Raw genomic sequence first — 26,979 nt, forward strand, 5'->3', positions numbered from 1 at the left:
CCAGTCTCTCTCTTCCTCTCTCACTCTCTCTCTCTCTTCCTTTCTCTCTCTTCCTCTCTCACTCTCTCTCTCTCTCTCTCTTCCTCTCTCTCTCTCTCTCTCTCTCTCCCTCCCACCCACTGGGAAACAAGCAACATCCCCTCTTCATAATATTAATGGCATGATAATTAAGCCACATCCCCGTCACAACACACCATGTTACTTTCTGAATGAAAAGAAATAGAGCAGGTGAAGACACATTTTGAAAACAACATGTTTATTAAGATATTTTTGGTTTGTTTATTTGACAGGGTCAGTGCACAGCTTCTTAGCTGTACCAGAGTTAGCTTTAAGCTAATTTACAGCTGTAGACTCTGGGCAGGAAACAGAAAATAACATCTCTGTTGAAAATGAACACAGTATAAAAAAGACAGTTACAAGATAGTTCATATTCACTAAAACAATAACAACAAGATTTGATAACAATAAGAGACATCAAGTGTTTGCGTTTGTTCTTGATGAGTACACGATTGGGTTGCTTTTAGCCAAGATTTCATCTTGAATTTACAATCAGGAAAGCTGCAGCACTCTCTTAAATAACTTGGTACTGAGCACCAAAAGTCTTTTTCTCGAATAGAGAAGGCTGATCTGCCAAACTGTATCGCACAGTCGCCTCTGTTGGTCGTCCTCGCTGCTATTATCTGTGATAAGAACTCTTTCAACAGGGGAGAAACCAGATCATTGATCACCTATAGTACACTAAACTAGCATCACCATTTATCCATGACTTGTTGTATAACAAGTAAAGTGGAGAAAAAATCTCAGCAAATGATTGATATACATGCAAATGAATACAAAAATATTTTTTCACAAAAGATGAAAGTGTAGGAGGAGAGGCAGGGAAAGTCTTTCACACCTGCAGAAAATGCAGCAAGGCCGCCGTTTCTTTTGAATTAGCCACCTGAGGGAAAAGAAAGTGAAATTAAAAAATTTGATTAAAAAGTCATAACCCTCATGTTTGGTCATTTTAGCAGGAGGAAATCCTACCGAGTCTCGACACTAGTTCGGGGTGATGTTTTCTGAGGGCGTCGTAGAAGGCTGCTTTGACCACTTTTCCTCCTGAATGTAATGTTTCATAAAGCTTTCTCATTTGTTCCTGCGTTGTTTGTTTAGCAACAATCGATGAGTAGGCTTCACGGTGGACCATGCCTCCAAGCTCATCTGTTATTGGCATTACCATGGTAACGTCTTGAATCAACGTTGCCCAGTTGTCATCAACAAACTTTGCTGTTTTAAAACACAAAAGAAGGAAAGCATGCACACGAAACACATTAATTCAATCAGAGAATCAGTGATTGAAGTGATACATGTCAATGTCATGCTCATTTTAGATATTTTTCTTTACACACAGGAAACAAAGAGCTTTAATTCATTTCCATGACATCACTACAGTGACAAAAATACTCACCTTTGTCTGTACTACTCATCCTTCTAGTAGACATTTTGACACAATCCTGTTGACAAAAATTAAAAGCTCTTTTAGCATATTTCTTTTTTCTTTATGAGTAACTGACGTGTGGTATGATATGAGAATAAACTGTCCATTCATGTCAAAATAATATTCATTTAAATTCATTATAGAAAAAAATAAAGTTAAAACTCAACAATATTTCTATTATCTCTCTTAAGTCTCTTGATTGTATTGTAGGTCTGACTGTAGGCTAAATGTTTTAGTTTTCTCCTCTCAAGACTACCTGGTTAAATAAAGTTACTTATTAGTTACTCATGGATTTGTTTTCAACTTTCTGTGAGGCAATGGTCAAATAGCATTTAGCACACCTGTTTTGGTGTGAGTGGGCCATTGTCCACAGTATCATTTGGCATTGACTGTTCTGAAAAAGAGAAGAAAACATCGTATTTCATTCAGGAAAGTAAGAAATAATTTATGAGATTAAAACTCCCTCGACTCACAAACAGTATTGAACAATCTACCTGGTGTCTGGAGAGGAACATTGGAAGCCTCGCTTGTGTTTGATTGATTACTGGTTGGTGAGTTCTGAAGTACAACAAGGAGAAAATACTTTGTATTAGACAAATAAATAAACCAAATCATGATTCATCTGCACTATATTTCATTTTGTGAAACGAAATTCATGAATTGTACCATTCGTGTCAAGACTTGACCGACCGCATCACGAAATCCGTTCTCGTGCTTTGAAAACACATTCTCAGTGACTTCAAGGCAATCTGAAACAGAAGCAACGTTTAATTTTAAATATGTATCTGTCAAACTAGTCTACAAAAGGTTCATTTGGTTTAAGCATATTGTTCAGACTGTAAAATGTTGTAATATGGTGATAATGATAAACATTTACCTTTAAAGGGAGGCCTCTTGGTGGGACTGCCATCCCAGCACCTCTTCATGAGCTCCTCCAGTTCTTTCAACCCTTCCCTTTCCCTCATCCGTTCAATTTCCTCACAGCAAGGTCTGTCCCCTTCAGGGATCTTCAGTTCCACAAGCTCGTAATCAGCAGAAGGATAAGGCTCTTTACCAGTGATAATGGAGCAGAGCAGGATACCATAGCTAATCAAGAGAGAGGAAGAGATTTTCAGTAACATGTTAATGCTGTTAAAGTTTTTACCATGTCGAGTAGAATTAGGTGTTCATGTTATGTCTAACCTGTATATGTCAAAAGCGCGGACGGGTTCATATGATACTTCAAATGCCTCGGGAGGCATGTACTTGTATGAACCTCCGTTCACGACGCTTTTTTCTCTGCTGCTGGTCAAAGCACTGGTGGAAACTCTGGACAGACCAAAGTCTGCAAGCTGCAGAGAAAGAAGGGACACATAACATCAAACAAACAAAGAAATCAGCCTCATGGTTGACATAAACATAGGAGTTCAGGTCTAAGGCACTCTACCTTGGCGTTGAGATCGTCATTCAGCAGTACATTACTTGGCTTTAGGTCGCGGTGCATCATTTTCTGTGAATGGATGAAGTTCATGCCTAAAGCCACTTGATGGGCCAAGCGGCAGACCAGGGGCCACACTGAAGGACCAGAAAGGTGCTTCAGCAGGGACTGAACAGATCCTCTTCCCATGAACTCCATCACTAGTCCCTGTTTCGGGGATGTTACTTCAGGCGGACATCCCCAATAGGTTCCTTGAAGTACCACCACAAACTGACAGGAACTCTTATCCATATGATAAGCCTCGTCACACAGTGCCATGCTGCAATGAGGCAGGGGATTGTTGAAAGGAGTAGAGAGAAAGCAAGAGAGCTCCTTAACATGTGCATGACTTTATCATTTAAAAGTTAAAGTTACAGAAAAATTGCAGATATTTCGAGATTTACCTAACACCATCATGAGGTATCTTAATGGCCACATCAAAGCGCCAGTCCTTGTGCCTGGCCTTGTAGACATGACCAAATCCCCCAGAGGCAACTAGTTCCCATTTCTCCAAGCTTTCGTTACCAACGGGTTTAGTCTTGTGGCTCAGCGGCTCCATCTCCTGCTGGATTCAGGTAGAACAACTGCAACCTCAAATCTATTACAACGAATGGAAATAATTATAGAAAAACCTGCTAAATATTTAAAAAAGTGGTTTGATGACTGCCTAGATATTTGCTTTTATACACTCTGTTATAATATCGGTGACATAGCTTTTACACACAGACATTAGAGCAACGGCAGCTTTCGGTTGTAAAGACACTGACAAACATGTTCCACTAACACGTCCCTTAGGTTTTGTTCTGGGTACTTTATCAAAAAGCTAGCTTCTACTCACCATGTATCTCCTCAACTGTTGTCCACATAAAGATTCGATAGTTAGTTCATACCAAAGCTGTGTCGAAACAGATATGAGTTTGAGTTTCCTGTCTTAGCCTGAAGCTGAAGTTGAGGGGAGGAGTTTAAACTGAAAAGAACTTCAGTTGGCAAACCTGTTCGTGTTGTGATAACAGAAAATTATGTATTTAAATGAATGAAATTGGGGAAAAGCTGCATAAAAATGCCCACAAAGTTCGATTGTAATTTCATTTCAGGGAATGGTTATAATGTGCTGCTCATATCACAGCCAGAAAAGAGTAATTATATTAAATAGACTCAAATAACAAACATCAGCATTAAATCCGGCATCATTAGAATACTGATTTTTCGGAAATACAAACTGGATTATCGTTCCTTTATCTTACTATTTTATTTTTACAGCATCTATAAAAATGCTGTGACACACTTCCTTATGACACACGAGTGGTAGCAAGCATGCACTGTGAGAGGAACTTACAGAGGGCACATTCCAGCCTTATGTGCTGTCTGAATGGGGCGGAACTGTGGTAGGAAACATTCCATAATACAAATCTGGCCATCTCTTACCTTTTGGTGTGATCTAGCAAGCTTTGCTGAGACTGACACAGCATCATTTATACTGGTCAACAAATGTGATCTTGTGAGTAAATGGGAATTATTCTTTGGCAGTTGTTTTTTCCACACCCTGAATAGTATCTTCCATTTGCTTTTGTTGGACAATTGTTTAAGTGAGACATTTAAAACAAGGATAACAGGCATATAGATCAACTAGTTCTTAACCTGCCGGTTCTTTTAAGAAAAATGAATAGCAAAAGGTATTACGTGATTAACTGTTATAAAAAAGAAATCTTTGATTGTTAAAATACTTTATTCAAGCATAATGCTGGGAGTATGTACTCAGCTGATAAACCAATACATTTCTTTGCAATATTGTAATCTGAGCTGGTGCTACTTCATTGCGATGAGCTTTATTTCCAGTACAGTCGTCATTATTTGTATGACCACATGATTTCCTACCTTCCCTCTATCTCTCTCTCATTAGAGACAAAAGCCACGCTGTGACTGTTTTCAGTCTAAATTATTTATGCCAAACACCGCTCTAAAAAAAATCCCAGTCTGGAGCCCAGGTGTCTGTGAACATGACAGCTACCATGAATCTAAATCATATGTGCACAAACACACATGCACACTCTGTTCATTAAGTGAGCTGAGGTGTATTTACTCACAATCCCATGCTGCCTTGCTGTTTCGTCTGGGCATCGATAGGCGTGGTCTGCTCTCGCTCTCTGCATTTCCATTGCTCTCTCCCCTCCCTCTTCTCCCCCCACCCTCATTTACGCCCGGAACAGTGTGGACCTCTCTCACCAGTGGCTGCTCTCTCCACCTCCATCTCTCTCCTCTTGGCGGCTTGCTCACTTCACCCTCTGCCCTACTGAAAACTGTCTGATATATGAGGCAGAGGATCAGCCTACAGGGGATCTCTCTGTGCTGGATCTCTGAGTGGAGAGGTGAGCGTTTGGCTTTCCCACCACAGTGGAGGAGAGCTTTATAGACTGGGGAGCATCACTGATGCAGGTTACATCCTGTGGAGCAGCGACAGGACAGCCTCAGGAGAACGAGAATAGACCGAAAACCCACGTGCACGCCTGGATGTGCTTTGTGTTGTGAGGAGAGTAGACTGGAAGAGGGAGGCAGAAGGCAGCAACAGAGGGAGGGGAGCATTTAGCAAGAGGCGCCAGAGTCAGAGGGGTTTGGGGGAGGTGGGCGTGGGGTCTGCGGGGAGTGTTTTAAAAGTGAAAGGAGGAGTGTGTGTGTGGGAGGGGGGTCTGCTCTGCTCTCACATCAAAGAACTGGAAGGAGGATTGCTTTTACGCTCAGTCTGAAGAGTCGCAGAGAGACTGGGGAGTTACAGGCTCTCCAGGGACTGTGGCATTACAATTAGAGACCAGAGGCTGTCTGCAGCACTGACTGAGAGACAGAGGGAGGCGGTTGAGGACACAGATTGGGAGGACCAGTCAACCGACTTCATCTGGATGGAGGTGAGCTTGCTTCCTGCGTGAAGAGTTAGAATAAGAGGAACGAGGAAGAGGATAACGAAGAGAGTCCCTCTGGCAAATTGGCGACATTCCCTTTTCACAAGAATCCATAGGAGGATCCCATCATGGCTGTCCAACCCATGCCTGAATCAGCCGTGTGTTTGCTCATGGTGAGTCTCGGAGGGGGTATAGTATTGCAGACGCTGTCTACTGTCTGTCTTTGTTTCTTTCTTTCTCTGCTGTGGCTTTCTCTCATCACTCTCTCCTCATGGCAAACGCTCATGCAGCCACTAACACAGGAGGTAAGCTGTCATATCATTGAAAGGGATGTTGAATGTTTGCTCCTGCCCTTTTAGTACCATCTACAAGCCCCAGATCCTCCAATAACTTCCTAGTGAGGCTCTGAAGCTGGTTTACGCATCAAACTCAGAAAACTTCAGCTTGAGTCTAACTCTTCCACGTGTTCAACTAATGCAGTGGTGAAGTATGGGAGCAATCCCACAAAGACCACTGCAGGCATTGGGATGTGGTGCTGAACATGGTGTCCTTGTCGGAGACAGATGTTATTTACTGTAATATGACTTTTTATATGGGTGCAAAAATGGCATGTGTGCGAAGTGCATGTAAATAAGTTGCTGCAGGGGTGTGAGTGTGTGTGCGTAGGGGGGGGGGGGGGGGGGGGGGGGCTTGCGATCATTCCCCATCTCCAAGACTGAATCAATTCAAACACACACTATGGAGAAGACTGCAGCCCATTGCAGAGGATTTTGTAGGATCTTGTTAGTGTAGAATCCAGACCCTCACTGACATGAAACAGATTGGCTTGGCTTGGCCTGGCTCAGATCTAGCCATAGAAAGCGATGAAATAGAAACACACAACATGCGCCAATCCATAAAGCTCCTCTCTGCCCCATGTCCGGGAGCACAGTGAAACAATGGGCAGTGTGGCTTTGCTGCATGTGTAGAATACAGATAAGGCACAGACCCCTCTGATGATAAGCTTTAATGAATTGAAAGTACACCCTGTATGCAGTGCGACTTTGTGTAAGAGCTCTTGTTCTGCTCATTCTCATTCTATAGCGTTGGCATTCTGCAGTCCCAGGGGGAGTCATGCATCGCCGCACTACCTGCTATCTCCACCTGTCACGGCTGTCTGTTACTATGGCGATAGGCCATGCACCCCACTCGAGGTAGAGGCAGCAGCGAAAGGAGCAGAGTGCACGAGATGATGGACAGGGCAACGGATGGATGGAGAAAAAGGAAGTGTGAGTGATGAGGGCAGGAATAATAAGAGGAGTGAGTGTGAAGAGTGTTTGTCTGGTGTCAATGAGCAAAACACTTAAATATTGACATCACTCGCTCTTTTGGTGTCTTTATTTATCAGTGGATGTTGAGCTCACCAAGGCTAAGAACATGACATGAACATGACTTAAATCTGGTCTGTGTTGAATTTTCCTATAAGGCTGAACAAGATTGACTTAACTAATTTCCGAGCACAGAGATTTGTTCCCAAAATCCATGGCATTTGCATTCACACTGTCAAGTTCAGAACTTGAACCTAATTGAATTATTAAAGGGAGTTTATGTAGTGTGTGTGTGTGTGTGTGTGTGTGTGTGAGTGTGTGATTTAAGATTGAAATGACTTACTGCCTCTGTCTGTAGTAATATTACAGGTAAACAAGTGATTATCTCCTGCAGTAATTACAGGAAATACTTTAATAAGCGTAATTCGCACAGACAGCACAACAAATAACCCACATCACCCACACAAAACATTCACACAAATCATTTTCAGAGATAGACTCACTCACCAAGCTCAAGCTAGATTTGCCAGGACGTGACCTCATTCAGTTACCACAAACAGGCCAAATTACGTTTTCTTGTTTTCTGCCATGGCTCATACAAATAAAATAAGTGCAGTAAATTGTGCTTTAGTTCTCCTCTGGGCTTTATTGGTCTGAAACTAATGTGATTGCCCCAGACTTACTCTAGCTCAGCTATAAAACTAAATGGTCTCATGTCTGTTACAGATTGGACCATGAGCAGCAGACCATTGAATCATTGATAGTATCCAAGTATTGCTATGAATGGGTTAGATCAATAAATTACTATAGGAGGAGAAATGTAGTCTTAGGGGAATTATGGTCTTTTTTTAAATTGCACTTCATCATCGCAGATTAATTAGATATGGTATGTTTTATATATATATATATATATATATATATAACCTACATAGGGGGGGATTTCATGCCAATTGTATCAAAATGGAAAGACATTGCATCTCTCTCTCTCTGTCTGCTCTGACGGGTTTTTGTTTTAGCAAAAGGATGAAGGGATCAATAACAAGTCTGTCTCCAGCTAAGACACACATAGACATGCTGTCATCTGATATTGGAACACATCACAAACTATGGTATCATTTGACATCAATGGGCTGTGTTATAGCTTTACCGCCAAGATTTTTTTCACAGGGATTTCCTTTATCTTGCACCTAAACTGAAACTTGACTACTGCACAAGAATTGTGTTTTATTTATTCTGGATTTGAGATTACATGAAATTCTTTCCTGTTAGGGATCAAACTAATGTGGGTGCTTTTGATTGTAGGATGTCTTTTTTTACTTTAAATCAGAACTGGGGCAGCTATAGTATTTACTGAGCCGATTAGCCTCGCTCTTCAGGGCTCAGAGAAGAGCAGCTATCTCCAAGATGGATAAGCCTTGCGGGGCTGCCCTGATGTACAAAATGAAATGCCAACAAATTAAACTGAAAAATGGGTTATTATATAGAAGTAATTTAAACCTGCACCTTTTGATGAACATATGAGGGTAAATAACAGCAATGATTGCAGACAAAATCCAACAACATCTCTCAGGCTTCAGGGTTTAGTTTTTTGATGCAGCTAATCCAGGGTTTATCATAAATTGAACACGTGCTGATAAAGTGTCACATGGAATCATAATTAGAGACGGAGATGAGGCTGTCAAAAATGGCAACACTGTTTATCCCAATGTTCTGCTTGTCTTGTTTCATTTTTGCAGATCTCTTGTTCTGTGTCTGTCTTTTTCGACATGCAGGGGCAGTTGATCAATATGCATTTCGCTATCTGTTACACTGGGCCGAGTGAATGCTGCTGAGAGAAAGCAGGGCAACTTGGTATCTTGACACACACAGGAGCTAAGTGGATTATCTTCATATTGCTGGAGGGTTCTGCTCTGCATAGAGTGAGGGAACAGCAGCTTCCTCACTGATGCAGCAGTGTACATGTTGGAGCTATTCTGCCTGTTTCCTGCAGGAAACATGCGCTGGTGTGGTTAATGACATCATCACGCACCTGCCAAAGCAATTCTTACCGCATGTGTGTGGCTAGAACTTTGCCCGTTGTGAAGTCATGTGGATAAACCGTATAATGGAAGTGTTATTTATACTTGGGCACGCATCCAGCTGTAAGAACCACTCAGAAAGAGAAGCAACCCCAAAAACAAAGACCTTATGCTGCCCTTCATGTTGGCGTCCATGTCTCTTCATTACTATCCCTCATTCAATTATCCTGTCGCTGAGGATGGCGGCCAGATGACTCAGTGTGATCAAGCCAGAGGATTCATTCAGTGGTAATCAAATCATTGCTTATGACGTGATGTACTGACTGTGTGTGTGTGTGTGTGTGTGTGTATACATGTGACTTAATGGCAATGTGCAATAGTTTGAGTCAAAAGGAGTGCTTATCCATCAAAAAACTCGACACACTGAAACATGAGTTATTATCAGCGTTTGGAGATTATTCATGATTAAGAATATCATTGTAGTTTCCATTCCTGATCTGATGCACCCTACGATAGAGCCGCCAGTATACACATGGACGAGGGTTGAACAGTATGGGGGAGGGTTAGCAGAATGACATCATACTGAGAGAATTGATTACTGCCCTGTAACAATGGTAGAGGAGGAGAAGGCAGATAACATTTTGTCTGCACTCTAAACAATTTCACCGTAAAATAACGGTAACTTACTGGCAGCAGGGACGCCAGTAATTTACTGTTTTTTACGGTGAAGCTACCGTAATTTACTTTTACGGTATCTTACCGTATACTGGATTACGTTATGTGTTAGTATAACTGGGTTTTACATTGATTTTACGGAATATGCCCGATTGTTACCCTTTATTTACAGGGTAATACACCCCAATACATTTCTATTTAATTCCCAACAAATAAAAGAATAACAATAGACATTCAATACATAATTGTTGCAGTTTAATACATGTTCTCAAGAGAAATAATAAAGGGACATTTGTATTACATCACAAAACTCACAATGTACTGCATGTTTAGAAGAAAACAAATAAAATCATAAAATCTTTAATGACCGGTTTAACTGAACTCATGAGGATAACCTCAGACCAGTAGCGCCGAGATCGAAAAGTGGCCGATGGTATGCTACTGTTGTTCAGTGGTGGGTACCTATCATTGGGGTGGTATGCTACTGTTCAGCAGTATGAATCTATCCCTCGAGTGGTATGCTACCGTTGTTCAGCAGTAGGTAAGGTTGGCTCTGCCAATATTAGCAACCTAATGTAATGAAACAGACCAAGTGAAACATTATCTGAGATGTTAACAATTCAATAATCACGAAGACAAAACTATGGAAGACCATTTCTGAAAGCAAAAAATAAATAAATAATAGTTATTGTTTTTTTTTATTTTTGTGATTTTTTTTTTTTGCTGGTGGAAATGGGTTTCCATACAAAACAATACTGGCGACTTTGAATTTCGGATGATAAGCGTAAGTTACCTCGGCTCCTCGGTTGATCTCCACATGGCTGTTGCTCAGAATGATGAACTGAAGCTGTTGTGTCCAAAGTTACGTTCACGAGCAGTCGGTTATGTCTTGTCACTCAAAAATGACTTTTAGGCAATGAACAGTTTGAATAATAAAAAATATTCTATCGTCATTACAGACACATTAACCTACAACAGACAGTACGATGAAGATGGATTGTGATTCACTGAACTTGTATAGAGAAGCGTGTATCCACCTCTTCACAGAAAATACGTATCATGCTGATCAATTACAGTAGTCTGCTGTTATGGTTAATTGACAGCATTAACTGTTAATTTATGATGAACATTTAACTCTATGTTACAGTTATTATGAAATAATGTAAGATACTGTTTTAAATCCACCGTAAATTTACAGCAATTCATTACAGTGTGTATGTAACTGTGGAAATGAGTGTTTGGTGCTTTTGGTGCATCTGGTCTGAGCGACTACATCCAGTGATTCAGTAATTCACATCTCATAATCTTTTAGTCACACAATGAAATGGAGTCAAAGTGTCACTTTTAAATGTACACACAACACACACCTTTATCACTGCCACAACTGAAAGTAACCTTATCTCGAGGTCCTCCTGCTGAATCAGTTTATACACCTTCCATATATTCCTACCTCTTATGGGTGATTATAGGCTATGAATGAGAAACACAGGCACAGATGGCATTTCATTATTTCTTTCTTTTACTGATGTTGTCTCAGTATCTGACACTTTATATTCCTGTCCCACTACAGGAAAGTCTTTTGCTTTTTCTTTCTCTCCACTTCCCTTTTTGCTTATTTGTACCGTGCTAGTTTCACTATAATAGTCCAGTTAATCATTTTCCTAAAGCTGCAGTCAGACTGCAGAACAGTCATGCTTGAGTGATGCTAAGAGCTGGTTCTGCTGATGTCAGCTAACTAAAGCTCTGTAGTTGCTGCAGTGGGAAAGAGACACGTTTACTCTACAACAGAAAAAAAGGCTTTTACACACCTCATCATGCTCGTGTTCAATCTGCTGTTTCTTTTAAGACAATGACATTAGCAGTGTTATTTAATAAACTTGGCTGTTTCTTTCAAGTGTGAAAAATGTGTATATTAATAGGGTGGTGTGTTTTCAGAAGGGCTATGCCTACAATACAAATCAAGTCTGTTGTGTGAGGTTAGATCATTTAAATTCTACTCAGCTTCACTTTAAGCAAACATGCATTATTGGCCTATACAAAATTAGAAACCTTGTATACTTACCTTGAGGTCTGAAATATTGAATACATGTGAAATAGTAAGGAACATGATATAAGGAACTGCAACTACCCAGATTTAAAGTTTGTATGTCTCTATCCTCAAAAATTGTCCACCTATTTAGAACAAATTCTTGTTTTTGTTTTGCTCATTGCATTGTGTATGAGTGCATGTCATTGACATTCAAACCACCTTTGATATGTGCAGTTTCTACAATAATGGAATACACTTTAGTACTGCAATAGATAAGTAGTAGGTCAGTAATTCACATCTCTCAAGCTGTCACATTGTCAAATGCTTTGTCAACGTGTCAGCTTTTATATCTTCCCTTAATTTAATCCAAACCTATGTGTGCAAAAACAAACACATCTTTCACTGCCAGAGCTAAAAGTGATCTTCAGCCGGTTTCATGTATAGACTATATCATAGTCATGTATCAATAGATGGTATTTCATTATTGTTTTTACTAATGTGGGTTTTTGTCCTGCTACAGAGAAGTATTGTACTTCTTCTCCCTCCTCACTTATTTGTACAGTGTTTCTTGAATAAACCAACAAATTTGAATTATTTTCCAATTAATCATTTTGCTAAAGCTGCAGTCTGAATGCAGAACAGGCATGCTAGAGTGATGTTAGGAATTTAATCAAGGTTGAATGTAAAACCATTTACTGCGTCCACAAAGTCATGGTCACAGCTCAGGTTTGATATTGATTGGAGCATTAAATCTCTTTTGTCAGCATTGGAAGATGTCCATGATCACAGTATTGATTGGCCTGTTTAAGATCAAAGGGGCATCATGAAGGCGCCTGCTATTGGCTGGATTAGGTGGTAACATTTGTTCATTACATTATATTTTTTGAATTTGTTGTGATTTACCAAGAATTTCATTTTTTTCCAGAGTGAGAAAACATGTAAATGAGAGAAAAAGCGAGTAACCAAAAGCGCAAACGAGAGAAATGGTTCTCACCTCGCACCACATGCATAAATGTATAAGGATTGGAGTGTGTGTCTGTGTGTGTCTGTGTGTGTGAGAGAGCCTACAGCATACCATTAAATCTTCTGAGCTGTTTACACTGCAGCCTGTTTAAGGACTATTGATGAGCTGCAGAGGTGAAGGCGCCTCAATTCTAATTGACTTCACCAGAGTATCTGCTCGCTCAGCTGTGGTCATTTGTGTGTTTGTGTGTGTGTAGCTAGGGGAAGGTCTCAGGTGTGAATATGTGAAGTGTTTGCAGTGTGTGTGTGTGTGTGTGTGTGTGTGTCTGTGTTTGCGCAGTGCATCCCTTCCTGCATGTTAATGTATGTGGCAGGCTCTCAGTGGAGTGTGACGGTGTTCGTTGGGAGCCAGGTTATCAACTGACCGTATCTCGTGTCGGTAATGAGAGGAAGGGGTTAATGTAACAGCCATTAATGAGCAGGACGTGACCCAGCATGTGCAAACTGGCAGATGCTCATCAAAGTCTACTAGTCTCTCTGGCTTCATCCTGATGTTTGTTAGGGCTCTCCATCTGCATTCTGGGTGCCTCTGCAGGGGAGCTGAGATGAATTTGCTCAGATGATACAAGTCTAGCTAATTATGCAAATCTTGGGTGGATGCGGTCTATGGGTTTGTGCATAAACGTGGGTTGAGATGTGTAATTGCATTCACTGTACTATACTGGTCATTTCACATTGATTGAACAGTAGCACTAGAAAGAGCTGCATCTTTCTTTCAAGCTGCCGGGTAAATAAACCTTTCAGGGTAGATAAATGAGGGTTTTCTGCTCGGTGTTGCAGCATCAAAACACAATAAACTCAGTGTATTCCAGTTTAATCAATCATGGCCGAACCTGAGGCAAGCCCCTGGGTATGGTTTAGGTGCACTGCATTCATCAGCTGACGAGGTCACTGAGTATTCTCTGTCTACTGCGTTGTGTGTTCTCTTGCCTTTGATCTGTGTAAACTGTCTTTGAACCAAATTGTTGTGACTTTATGTCGTTTTTGCTTTTCTGCTGATCTGCTGCGTGCTTGTTTTTAATGTAATGAATACGTAAATAATTTTCCAGGGCAATAGCGATATCACATTTGCAAGGTGCCACCTGTCATGTGTGCCAGGACGCAGGTTTAGGGGAGGGGTGGCAGTGTGGCAGGGTGGCATGGGAGGCGGAGAGTAGCAGAGGCACCAGGCGGTCTGATTGGCTCACCATCTGTCTCTGGGACTGAGCAGATGTCTGAGTAGAAAGACCAATCTCTACTTGCTTCCACATTCACTTTCGCTCCCTTTGTGTGTATTACTTCTGCTATAAATGTATGCATGGGTGTGTAATTTTGTGTGTGCAGTACAGTACGCACGCTTCTGACGTTTTACACTTTGGTTGACACTGGTCCCACTGGGACCGATTGTCTGCCATATGGAGTGAGTTAACAGAGAACAGGTCCTTGTCATAATGAAGAGCTGTCTTGTTAGCAGCACTTACAGGATAGACTGCCAGGGAATATGACCCCTGAAACACTCCACATTTGCAATATTTAACCTTTACTAAAAAAATAATAATAATAATAATAATATGAAATCTAGATCAAAATGAGAAGTAGAGAGAAGGGCTTTGTTTTAATACCCTACCCATCGTTTCACACCACTCTCTCTTGAACCAGGGATCCAATGTTTATCAGGATTAATTGAGTCTCTAATTGCTAATTTCAATTTGTTTCTTATATTGAAATCCAATCGTATTTACTTCCTGTAAAACAAAATCTGATTTAATATTCCTTACCACATTTAAAAAAATAAGCATGTAATTGGTTCAAAATGTTTCAACACGACATCCACTGGCCAGTGGTGAAATAGGTTGGGACTTATCTTTGAAATGAAATGTGCAAAAAATATCTGTCATTGTGTAGCTACAAGTAGACACAAACCTTTGAGGTGAATACATGTATTTAATTTATGAAACTAAAAGAATATTTTGCTGATTTCTCTTTTTTTAAGAGAGCCACTGTGCCAGACAAGAAGTGAAACCTTCAGACTGGAGAAGGGTGAAGGACTGGAGTACATAGAAGAATTGCAGCACTTATTGTGCAGACTAATGGTTTGATAGCATTTCTGTTTTCTGCAGTTTATGCACCTCTTTGCAATTGGAGGTGAGTTGCCATGGCCTGCATATTTGTATTCTATTGTAGGTAATAATTGCAGTGTCTTTACTCTAATACGGTTTTTGGACAGTAGCTCACACATTTTCCCCCATTGAAAAACAACTGTCAGAAATAATCACACAACTTGTGGCTCATATACGAAAATGTTCTGAAAATATTTTATATTTTAGGTGTTGGTCTGTTTGTGCGCTTGAGACTTGGCTCATAATGGTAGTCGTGGAGAATGACGTACTGTTTCCATTTTGCTTTACTGAAATAAAACGTGCTTAAACTGTGAAACCGGAAGAGGAGGGCAAACACCTACATCCTGTTGCAACACGTGAGCAACATGGTTTCTGAGAAACGTGTCTTTATGTGGGACTAAATGTTGAAACACGTCCACTACTCTTCGTTTCTAATGGTGTCACAATGAACAGTGAAACGCTTACACTAGTTTCTTTTTTGCCATTTTTTATTTTAATTGATTGATTGAGATGATGTAAAGATCACATTAGCCGAAACATGATAGCAGAGCTGTTACATGATTTAGACAAGTAAAGAGATATTACCACCACAGATTTTACAGATGATTCACTGTGGAGCAATGGCAGAAGGAAGATGATGAAAGAGTTTATTGTAGCTTCTTTTTTCTGCCTCTAGAGGGAGATAAAGTACTTTGAATCAGATTAAATTAAGTCTTTTATTTTCCACAAGAAAAGAGAAAAGCTTTTAATGGTGCTCTATGAATTTTGCAAGGTGTATTGGATCCCTGGCGGCTGCAAAGTGTCTTTGTGTTGTGTCTTGTTCTTTGACTGGCATTTCTTCAGGTGGTCTGAGCACAGTTGCATAGTTAAAACATGCAACCCCTGCAGTTATGAGCAGGTCAGGAAGCAGGAAGGTCAACAGTGAATGCTTCTCCTCAGCAGGTTACTGTTAATGGCATCCCCCCCATGAGTCCGTTCACATTTACACATTTACACACATGCACACACACACACACACACATACACACACACATACATACACACACACACACACACACACACACAGGATGTAAGCAGTTCACAATTATTACTATTAAATGAAGTCTGCTTTTTTTCCCAGTTAATGCAGCAGGATGTTGCTAATAGGCTGACAAGCTGGTGTTATGACTGATTGATGAGTGATATCAGAGCCGCTTATTTCAGCATTACATGACCTTAGCCACAATAATCCCCTCAGTAATGCATAATATATTACCCAGCAGACACACACCAGCCAGAAGCCAATCTAAGTATTGCTTCAACGCCACATGGCGTCTAAGCATACGCACTGATTTTTACCAGATCCTCTGTCAAAATGATTCGAATGAGATACAAATAAAGTTACTCGGTATCATCTGCATCAACTGTGGAAACCAAAACCCACCAAACTATATATATATATAAACGAAACAGATATATTTCCAAGAGAAACTGCCCAATGCACCCACAGTCTTCTCGTGCTGACCACTTGAGCCATCAGGAGTTCCTTGCTCATAAGGGCATCTCAGCAGCAGCTAATGAGAGAGGCGAGCATTTGACCCTCCTGCTTTTCTCATCATAGTTGTGTCTACACACGAAGACGTCTGCTTCCGCAGACATAAGCTACTGCTGCTGGTGAAACTTGCTCTCACAGTCTCTGTCTGACCATGAAATAGTGTCGTATAATTTAGTATGATAGCACAAGAGTAAAGGGCACCCTCAAATGTGTGCCCTGATCCTTTATGTCATCCATCCAATCCATTCTAAAAGAGCAGAGGATTTGTATTCGGTGCAGACAGATACTGACCATAAAAGATCTCAGCGTTTCTGCTGTAGAAACATTAAGATCTATATATTTTTGTGGTGAGACGTTTGGGTGTCTATATTCAAACACATACAGGATGGTTTCCATCTCACATTTTATTGTCATACTTTGTCCACCATCTCTTCTGCTGCTCTTCAATTTAACTGTTGCATTTAAATGGAAATATTTAAAATCCCACTTTGAACTGAAAAACAAAACAATTAAATTCCCCCTAGCTACTGTATATCTTCAGCCTCTTTTTTTGGGTAATTCAGAGTCAAATAAAGATAATAGTACTATTCTAATGTTGGATTACTGTACATCTACACAGGCGTAAAGATATTCTTGTGGATATCGTAGTGGTGGCTTTGCCTTCAACAATAGTTTATTGAAGCAGTGTTAGTTGCAAAGATAATTCACATTCCTTCCCATACCCCGCTGTTTGAATATCAGCGAAAGCCAGTTAATACCATTCACCATCGATGCCATTTGACTTTCACTTCTGAATGTTGTCAGCTTCTTATCACACCCTGAAGCAGAGGAGTCATTTCCCTCCAAGAAAAATCACCAGTATCTGAATGACATGTTAATCGATGCATGTTAGTGCTACACGGACTCTTGGAGGATTCAATTATAGTCAGTTCAAAGATACAAGACAACAAAGAGATGCATGTTATGAATAAAAAGTTTTTCTGTATTAATATTCCAGCAAGTAATGGGAATCCAGATTGTATCATTATGCAGACAGCAGATTGAAGTCAGCATTTCCATTATCCGTGCATTATCTATTATTGCATCATCGGTCCATGTGTTTTTACATTATTCATGACAACTGGAGATTTAGCAAAGATGAAATGTTGGCACACAATATGCGAATTAGATTTTCTTATCCTTTGTAATACAGGTTTAATGTCTTGGTCTCATACTTTGTCCTATTTTATTTGGATTGAGGAAATACCTGCATGTTTAGTTTGAGCTTCAGCAGTAGAGGGCAGTGTGTGCATGTGGGTGTGGGTGTTATTTCAGGACCGGTACATGCAATCGTGAGTGTCTGGCCGTGCTTCGGGCATGTGTGTGAGTGTACAGCACGTGTCACTAATATAGAAATGGGTCAGATTTCTGTGGGTGCCTGCAAACAAAATGAGTACACTAAACATGCAAAGCCAGGGCTCTGTGTGTATGAACTATTATACGAGTAATGGAGCACGATGGGAGCTGATGAAACCGATTTAGGGTTGCAAAGATTGTGACGCCATGAAGACACAGCAAACGGTGATCTAGCCCCGGTCAACTCTCAACCACGCTGTCACCCTCTATGTGTCTCTCTTTCTCTCTCTGCAGAGAAGGCTGGTTGCCCCCGACAACGGTTGCTAGGAGACCTTTCTGGAGTGACTTCATAGCATCGGGCATGTTTGTACCGCGGCGCGCGATGGACAAAACCAATTCACTGTTCCTTTTCGAACACAAATGTGCATTTAAATGGGGAGGATACATCGATGTACACGTGCGAGGAGGGCAGAAAGAGTTTCCATGCTGGTGTAGCATCCAGCAGAAGCTTCTTAGCCGCTATGGACGTAGTCAGTCGGATGATTGTGTTCTTGTTAAATCTGACTAAAACAACACATTTTTAATCAGTAGGACCACAAAGGCTTCTTTGGTAGATGGAAGTTATGGAAATGAGACTGATTAAATATTCTCTCTCTCTCTCTTTCTCTGTCACTGCTATTTTTTCTCTCTCTCTCTCCTCTCTCTCTCTCTCCCTCTCTCTCTCTCTCTCAATCCCTTATGTCCTTCTCCTGCAAAACCCTGCTCACATTACCCTCTACCATCCATCTTTCTCCCTCTCTAATTCTCTGTCTCTCTGCAGTAGTGAGATAAGATGTTCCTCCCTCTGAGCTGTGGTGAGGTGTGAGAGAGGAGATGCTTTCCCTCGCTCCCTTTAACTACCTCCAGCACTGCAGGCCGATGAGGGCGGCCACACATAGCAAATGTATATCTCTGTGCATATTGGTGGAGGACATGTTATGTGTGTGTGTGTGTGTGTGTGTGTGTGTGTGTGTGTGCGTGTGTGTGTGTCTATGGGGGTATTAATGTGCATGTGCAGCATGTTTCCTGGGATTGCTGTTTAATGAACTCTAGATTGGATGTCAGACAAATTCCCTCTGGCAACAATCAGCCCAGCTCTCTCAAACATGGCCAGGACCCTTGGCTCTGGGAATGGGCTAAAGTAGTTTCTCACTCCAATATATCACAGTAAATCTCAACCTTGGCCATGAGTCTGACACCAAACAGCAGTAACCAACAGCGTTCAAATCTTGTTGAAAGCGATACAAACCTCTCTCAGGTCTTCAGATGTTCAGTATGTATGTGAGCTTTTTAAAATAGCACGCGGCCTATCACTGCTGGCATAATTCCTGGATTAACCCATCTACTGTACAGCAGCTTACCTCAAGTCTCCACCAGGAAGGAGGATTTTAAATATTTAATGATGATAATGTGGTTAATTGATTTTTGACATGCAGTAATTAACACTCTTCTTGGCTTACTACTTTAATCCCACAGATACCACATAGAGCTGCCAATACCATTGTAGCAGATTGCTCTTTTGCCTCTAAGTGACTTCATTTGGATGAAAAAATTAAAGATGGCAGTTGATGCTGCCCAAAAGAATGTTGCATTGCAAAACAAAAAAGAACATAAATCATTTTTCAATTCCAGGACAATGAAACATGGATGCTGGCGACTGATTTTTTTGTGTAAGGATCCAGTCTATCTTTTTTTTTTTTTCCATCTGACCACCCACCGTATTGACAGTGATTGTAAACAGGCACACATCTTGTCTCTCCAACTCCCTCCTGGGTCGATGCTATTGGTCTGCGTAGAAAAGAAGTCCTTGTGTCGTGTATGAGAGTCAGCAGCAGTTCTCTCTCTAGTGACATTGATTTAGCTGTAATGCTGTGACACGGTTGCACATTGACTTATGGGTCCCTCTGTTCCCAGCCAGACACCTGGGCACACACAGTGAATAGCGATGAATATGACTTCTCTCTTTTTCTTTTTCTTCCTCTCCACCTGTCTCTTTCTCTCTATCATGCTCTGCCACGGGGCTGCCAACCGTGCTTTTGTTAAATTTGGTCACCTGGGTCGCTGGACCAGGTAAGTTTTGATACAGTCTTGTTTTTAAACAAACACACAAGCAGATATTCCCTCGATGAAATGCCACTATTGAAATATCTATTCAATACTAGATATCAAAACTTAATCAATTAAATACACAAATGGTGTCTGGCTTTTGGAACGACCACACTGGCAGATGGGACAACAGATCAAAAGACAAAAAGACATTGGGTTGAAACGTGGAGTTGGAGCGGCTCTAAAAGAAAGAAAAGAACCTCTAATGCTCTTTTTCCCGCCGTGATGTAGTTTAATTGATCATCATTGCAATTAATTGAAGTTACAGTCTGTTTAGCAGCGGCTAATTACTTCAGCCCATTGGACGTCTGCTTTTTGCAGTGTAATTGCAGCTCTCAAACACAAACAGCAAGAGCAAATTACACAGCATTTTCACATTCGTCCGCGACGTGTCTCTCGGTTATTTGCTCACAAAGAAGGCTGTTGTAGAATTTAATACTGCAGAATATAGAGATCCAAAAGGTAAAAGCAAACTAGAACCGCAAGGCTTTTGGAGCAATAAATAAACACACTCTGACCAAGGTGTGTCAGTTCACATGTGTGTTATAGAAGAACTCGCCAGGGATTCATTTTGGGGACCAGCTGGGGCGACAGGGACAGGAGTGAGGATGAGGAGAGGGGAATGGGAGAAGGGGGATGGGGAGGCAGAGAGGGTGGAGATGGGTTTAAGGGCAATGTGCAGTATATTGCAGTGTGCACTGCACTGTGCAGTATTGTCCTGTGATTGTAATAGTTATCACCCCCTATATCCCATCCACACATTCTCTCCTTTATGCATTGCTATGTGTTTAATAGTGGCTGGAAAGGGTTGGGAGCAGGGATGAGTGTTTTTGATGTGTGTGTGTGTGTGTGTGTGTGAGGGGGGGGGGGGGGGGGGGGGGGGGGGGGGGGGTATTCACTGACAGGTTAACATTCACTGTCAGCAGTTATGCGTGATGCTGATATATGGGGCTGTATGTCACTGTGGCTTGCCAGACACATGCTCATCCAGCCTGATGGGGGGAAAAAGCACATTTTCAATGTTGTTTCATCCTGAAACTATATTTCTAGACTGGTGAAATACAGTACATTCCTAAAAACGTCACCTTCCCCACTAACACACGGAGAGCCAAGCTAAAGTAGCAATATATATTCAGCCAACATTACAAAAAGAGACTGTAACCAAAATAAATAGAGAACGGAACAAATGAAGCATTGTTTGGCAAAGAAAAAGAAAATAAACCTCCATCACCTTGAGCCCTCACAATGTCTTATATATGAGGCTACATTTAGGAGACTTCCTTGGGTCTACCACTTCTCTGAGGTCAGAGGTCAGCTGAATAAACAGATTTTAACTCTTCCCACTTCCTCCTATTAGAGACCTCTGCGGCACTTATCACATTTTTCCATCATCAATAAGTGTGTGGAAGAGAGTTAGGAGTTGGCTTGTGTGTGTGTGTGTGTGTGAGAGAGCGCATGTACTGTGATACAATCATATGGTCTGATGGCGATGTTCTGTGTGAAGTGGTAAATTGTCTGATGTGAAGTGGACCAAGGAATGTGCTCCGATGGGAAATCTCCTGTTTAAATATCCTTTATAAAGGACATACATGACTATGAATCCTGTGCATAAGAGTTCATTTTAATTAGATGTTAATTTGCTCAATGATTGTGAATATTGCATCACAGTTCACCTTCTAGGCTTAAACAGTGTTTTTGTTCATAGTTTGTGATAATGCAGTCCAATTAAAATCAGAATAGCAAGTACCCTCAAAACCAGGTTTAGGACATAGTATTCTATTTATTTTCAGGACACTCTGGCAGTCTGATTCAGCATCGATCAATTTGACAGTACCGTTGCTGCAATAGCGCACACGTATATATCCCACAGGGCCACAGTGGCTGTGCCACCTGCAGGTCGAATGTTATTGATCTCGTCCACACATGGTCGTGCTAAGACGTCTGTGTCGTCCAGGCCAGCCTGCAATCAATGCTGTTCTGCGACAGCAGGTTCCAGTCTATCCGCTTTTTCATCGCTGCAATGGTTGCGTGACGATGTAACGGTCGCCACGCGTTTTCAGGTTGTCAGCGTCAATCAATCAGCAGACTATTGAGCACCAGCTGTGAGGGTTTCAAATGTGTTGTAACACACGCACACACACACACACACACACACACTTTGACACCAAATCATCATCACACCCATTTCTGTTTCCTTTGGAAAGGACAAACTCATTATTTTCCAAGACTGAATGTAAAATGGTTAATTTGTGAATTTAAATATGAACTACAACAGTGCGAGTACAATAGTGAGTCGTTTGTAAAGTTCTGCGGTACATGACATGATATGTAAGATATAAATAAGAGCTAATTCGGGATCCTCAACGGCAATGTCCGTTGTGGTTAATTTGGTCAATTTAATGCTTTTTTTTTTGTCTTATCTGGGTCAATACAGAGAAACCAGGCTAAAAATAATTGAAAGAGAAAGGGAGCGCGAGGCAGAGGAAGCACTTCACTTGGTGTCATGCAGTCCAGGCAGTGAGGCTGGTTGCAGTCACAAGGCTGTCACCTGAACCACCGGTGTCTTCTCGCTGTACAGTTCGATCCGTCTGCTGCCACACTGAGTCACAGGAATGCACCCGTTTTATTTATTTATTTCACTTTTTAATGGTCTCGCTGCTTCTCGGTGCTGCTACCCTGATAGACATTGTTGCTATGGCAACGGCAGGATGCAGCTCAGAGTAGAGGGGATGATTTGTCCGTGTTTTCGTCCGTTTGAAGGGAAGAACATTAACTTACACTTTACATAACACACACACACACACACACACACACACACACACACAGACACAGGCAATCACCCTTCATTTTGTAGCTCCATTACATTACATGCAACAAGCCGGTGCAGCTGTAGCCGTGGGAGTGTGGGTATATGTGGAAAGGAGGGACAAGGTGTGTGTGAGTGTGTCTGTGTGTTTGAGAGGGTGACTCATGCCTTGTCTATTAAGAGAATAGAGAGTGATCAGGTTGCTAGGCGATTAAGAGCCACTATTGTCCCTCCGGACAATAGTGGCCCAGAGAGTGCCCTCTCTTCTCTTTCTCTGCGTCTTTCTCTGTGTCTTTCACATACACACACACACACACACACTCAAATACACATGTACATCCACCCCCCCCCCCCCCCCCGGATTGGGCGGGAACAAGGAGTCGTCGGTGAGCAGGAGGACAGAAAAAGAAGCATTATGGGTAGCTGAGGGAGAGAAGGGACAACCGGGGAGAGAGAGAGGAGAGGGAGAGGAGAGAGAGCACTAGCAGGAGAGCTGTACCGTGAAAAAAAAAGACCTGCAATCATTTGCCACATTGAAGGGAACAAATGTAGCTGGAGGCAGTGAGGGAGAGGGAGAGAGAAGGGGACAGAGAGGGAGAGAGAGAGAGAGAGAGAGAGAGAGAGAGAGAGAGAGAGGGTGTAACAAGAAGCCAAGGAGAGAGAGAGACCTTCCATGGACATTGCACATTCAAATCGCACAGTGTTATAGGGGAACATCACAGACCAACTGACAGGTCGGCAGAAGGTGGAGAAGGACCAAGACTTTGGCACGGCCGTCTCTCCTCCTGCTCCTCACTGTGCGTGTGTGTGCGTGCGTGTGTGTGTGTGTGTGTGTGTGTGTGTGTGTGTATGTCCGCGACACACACACACACAGGCTCTGTCTGTGTGCCTGTCAGTGCACTGGGCTCTCTGGGTGGGTAGAGAGCCGCGTTGTAGAGGGGATGTTCACTCTGAGGATGAGACAGCGTTTCTAACAGGATCTATTTGCGGACTGGGATAATACACTGACACAGCTGAGGGGACCCGAGCCCACCGGAACCAACCGAATCAGCCATGGAGGGACTTCTGTCTCCAATGAGGACGCGGGTAGGTTACCATGGGGAGTGCTAGAGCATCCCAACTACAGTTTTCCTCCACAGGAATCCATCAACCGGAATGACATATAGGGAGATAGCGTGCCCTGCAAGCTGCAGGGCTGCTGCAATGAATCAGTCCGTGCTGCTGTCGCCGTGGTGATGCTAAAACTCAAGCTGAGAAGTTTCCGAGCTATCGACGTTGCTCGGAGCAATGGGCAGAATGCTGGGAGAGTGTGGGAGACACGGGAGGTTACAGATGATAGATGAACGTTTTTAAGCATTGCAGAAAACTGAAATACCAATTTGAATGCTAAATGTGAATGTGCACGTGCATTTGTGTGTGTGTGTGTGTGTGTGTGTGTGTGTGTGTGTGTGTGTGTGTTTGTTTGTCCGTGCACAGATTAACAAGGGGTTGAATTGAAAGAATGACTCAGTGTTTCAGAATGGTGCCTATCTCCCTTCAGTACAAACCACTGTCCTCCTTTTGATTTAGGATAGAGGAGGAAGGAGTGGAGAAAGATGTGCAAGGGAGGAACTGGGTTCAGTTTGTACAGTGAATTGGGTGAATATCTGAGAGTGGCAATTCACTATTGTTCTTGTTATTCATGAGCTTCTGTGTTGGATATTCGTGTCTCTGTGGGTCATGGGGACCTTTTAGGTTGGTGTCTCGCTGTGCTCAAAGCATCTATCTGACAGTGAATGTCTGTGTCTGTGCCATACAGAAAGGGCTAATGAAATAAGAAAAGTGTGTGTGTGTGTGTGTGTGTGTGTGTGTGTGTGTGTGTGTGTGTGTGTGTGTGTGTGTGTGCCTGTGTTATTGTCGGAGCACACTTGGTTATTTGTCTGTATCCATGTGCCTGCATGTGACATCCAGCACAGTGGTGTGGACAGTAATGGACCCTGAGAGGTGTCTCTCTGCCAGCTGAGATTTGAGATGAAAACCTGTTCGTTCTGGCTGGGTTTTATGTTTTGAGTTAGTGTGTGTGTAATCCAGACTTGGCTGGACAAAGCACTGCAATATTGAATCTGTGATAATGTAATTCATATTTATAAAGGCATGATTGCATTGTTGGAAGAAGAGGAGAGTGATTTTGTTTCTGTTTCTTACGGTTACAACCATATCCTCAGACCTTTGAAGAGGCCATTGAATTCACTCTGAAATAAAGCCCCGGTTTAAATCAGCTTTTGCTTTCGACAATAATATTCTTTGGGTCTTCTTCTAATGCCTTCTTCCCCTTCAGCCGTCTTCTCCCCAAGAGGACAGAGGTGATTTAACAACCTGGCTCTCTCAAATACATTCCACCCTCCCTTCCCCCTCCTTGTGTTATCACCTATGGTGCAGACCCATACGACCCCAAATAAATCATTAAAGCATCCTCCATTAACTACAGATGTGAAAATGTGCATATATTTGTATTGTCGGTTTGCTAATATTCTAACATAGCATTAGCTCAATGGTGACTCCCACACAAGCCTCGAGGAGGTGTGAGGGTGCTGAAAGGGTTAAGCCACTGGGATGACCTGATGGTGTCGTCACACACGAGTACACCCGTCTGTCTCACCTCTCCTCCCTCACCTTTACAACTCACCCTTCTTCTTCTCTTCAATTCATTGTAGCTTTGGCCGACTCCTTTTCTTCTCCCTTGTGCAGGATGAGCCACACACTCCCTTCCACACTGAAGCCAAGGCTGCGTCCGTCTCTTTCTCGCTTCTCTCCGTCCTGTTTGTCTGCCCACCTGTCTGTCTGTCTGTCTGTCGGCCCCTTGCCGTGTCTTTGGCAGTTAACCCAAGCTCTGTAATTGGTATTTGCAGATCGGCCCATGATCTAATCCAAAGAGGAGTGTTAGCGGGCTGTTTGGAGATAGACTTGGCTTCAAAGTTATGGCGTGGAATCAAGTCTGCTATATCTGTGCAGTCTGCCACCCTGGCCAGATTTGCCCGTGAGCTGTGGGAATCACTTCCAATGACTAAATGACTTTTTATAATTTATCTTCATCAGCCACATTGAGCTTCACATGCCTCGCAGTCGCTCTTTGTATCTCGGTTTTGGCATCAAAGTCAGTTTGGTGTATTTATGTGAATGAATCACGGCATAATGAGCCAGTGCAGGAGTCTCTCACAGTTTACGCTGCATGATCTCAATTCAATGTGCCTTTTCTCACCTTTAGAGATAAAAGGAGGAGTCTAGTGGAAACAGCGACTGGGATTTGTGAAATGTTTTCATCCTATCTCTCAGTTCACTTGTAAACAGCAGCAGATATCTGAAAAGTAAAAAGAGTGGAATAAGTAGGAGTGTAGCAATGTCAGGGTGTAAATTGGACAAAAAATACTTCAAAGTTTATCCTCTGCCTTAATACTAAAGTGGTGGCACTACCCCGATTCAAAGCTTTTATGGTTGAGAATTTACTCTCACATGAAACCAAAACCCTTCTGTCGTTTTTACATCAAAAGACAAAAAAGAAGATTAAAAAAAAGAAATCAATTTATTCTTGTCTGTGTAGGGCGGTATGCCTTTAGGTCTTGCTTCAGGGATACACAAAAGGTGACCTCCACCCCAAGATAACACAGACAGGGAATAGCAGTAGCCTGTAAAAGCTGCACTACTCCTAATCCCCAGCTCACTAAAATGGGAAAATTGTGCTGAGATGGCTGTGTAGGCTATAGTGGACTTTAGAAGAGTTGTATTCATATCTCCCCTGAGCTCCCGATCCCCTACCTCACTCCAGCACGTTTTCTCTTTTTTCCCTTGCTCTCCGTATCTCTCTTCCTCTCTGTTTCTTTACTTAGGATGACAACGGGCAGTGAAGCAGAAAAATGAAACAAAATAAGCATCAGTGAGCTGCGTGTCTGTGTTGCCTTTATGTAGTTACACACAGCAGAAAAGCAGGTCAACACGACACACACAGAGCATGCAGAATGTACTGAGTAAAGTAATCCTGAGGGAATCTGAAAGAAGTTGCCAATTTGTTATCTTCAACGTCCATAAACCTTGCTCACACGTATTCCTCATCATTGTACCGTCCCTCTTTTATGCCTTTTTAATGGGATGTTATAGTTTGGTAGTGCAGTCAGGACATTACTGATTCACATAGACATTAGTGCCCACGA

At 42.0% G+C, this 26,979-nt stretch overlaps 1 protein-coding gene across 3 annotated transcripts; it reads right to left on the reverse strand.

The window, feature by feature from the left end:
- Nucleotides 1–239: 239 nt before the first annotated feature.
- On the reverse strand, nt 240–3,887 carry LOC306699112 (receptor-interacting serine/threonine-protein kinase 3-like). Of its 3 annotated transcripts, none has more exons than XM_079163624.1 (11): nt 3,772–3,887; nt 3,338–3,498; nt 2,904–3,213; nt 2,660–2,808; nt 2,355–2,563; nt 2,144–2,226; nt 1,972–2,035; nt 1,819–1,871; nt 1,448–1,493; nt 1,027–1,266; nt 240–940 (listed from the first exon to the last, which is right to left on the reverse strand). In XM_079163624.1, the coding sequence occupies exons 1-11, from the start codon at nt 3,772–3,774 to the stop codon at nt 933–935; spliced, it is 1,326 nt and encodes a 441-aa protein (XP_079019750.1). In that variant the 5' UTR covers nt 3,775–3,887; the 3' UTR covers nt 240–932. The 3 variants fall into 3 exon arrangements, with proteins under 3 accessions (XP_079019750.1, XP_079019752.1, XP_079019751.1); XM_079163626.1 differs by having other exon boundaries at nt 3,338–3,531; nt 3,772–3,860; XM_079163625.1 differs by having other exon boundaries at nt 3,338–3,495; nt 3,772–3,856.
- Nucleotides 3,888–26,979: the final 23,092 nt, after the last annotated feature.

The sequence above is a fragment of the Pholis gunnellus genome (assembly GCF_910591455.1).
Source record: "Pholis gunnellus genome assembly, chromosome: 7".
NCBI classification, from domain to species: domain Eukaryota; kingdom Metazoa; phylum Chordata; class Actinopteri; order Perciformes; family Pholidae; genus Pholis; species Pholis gunnellus.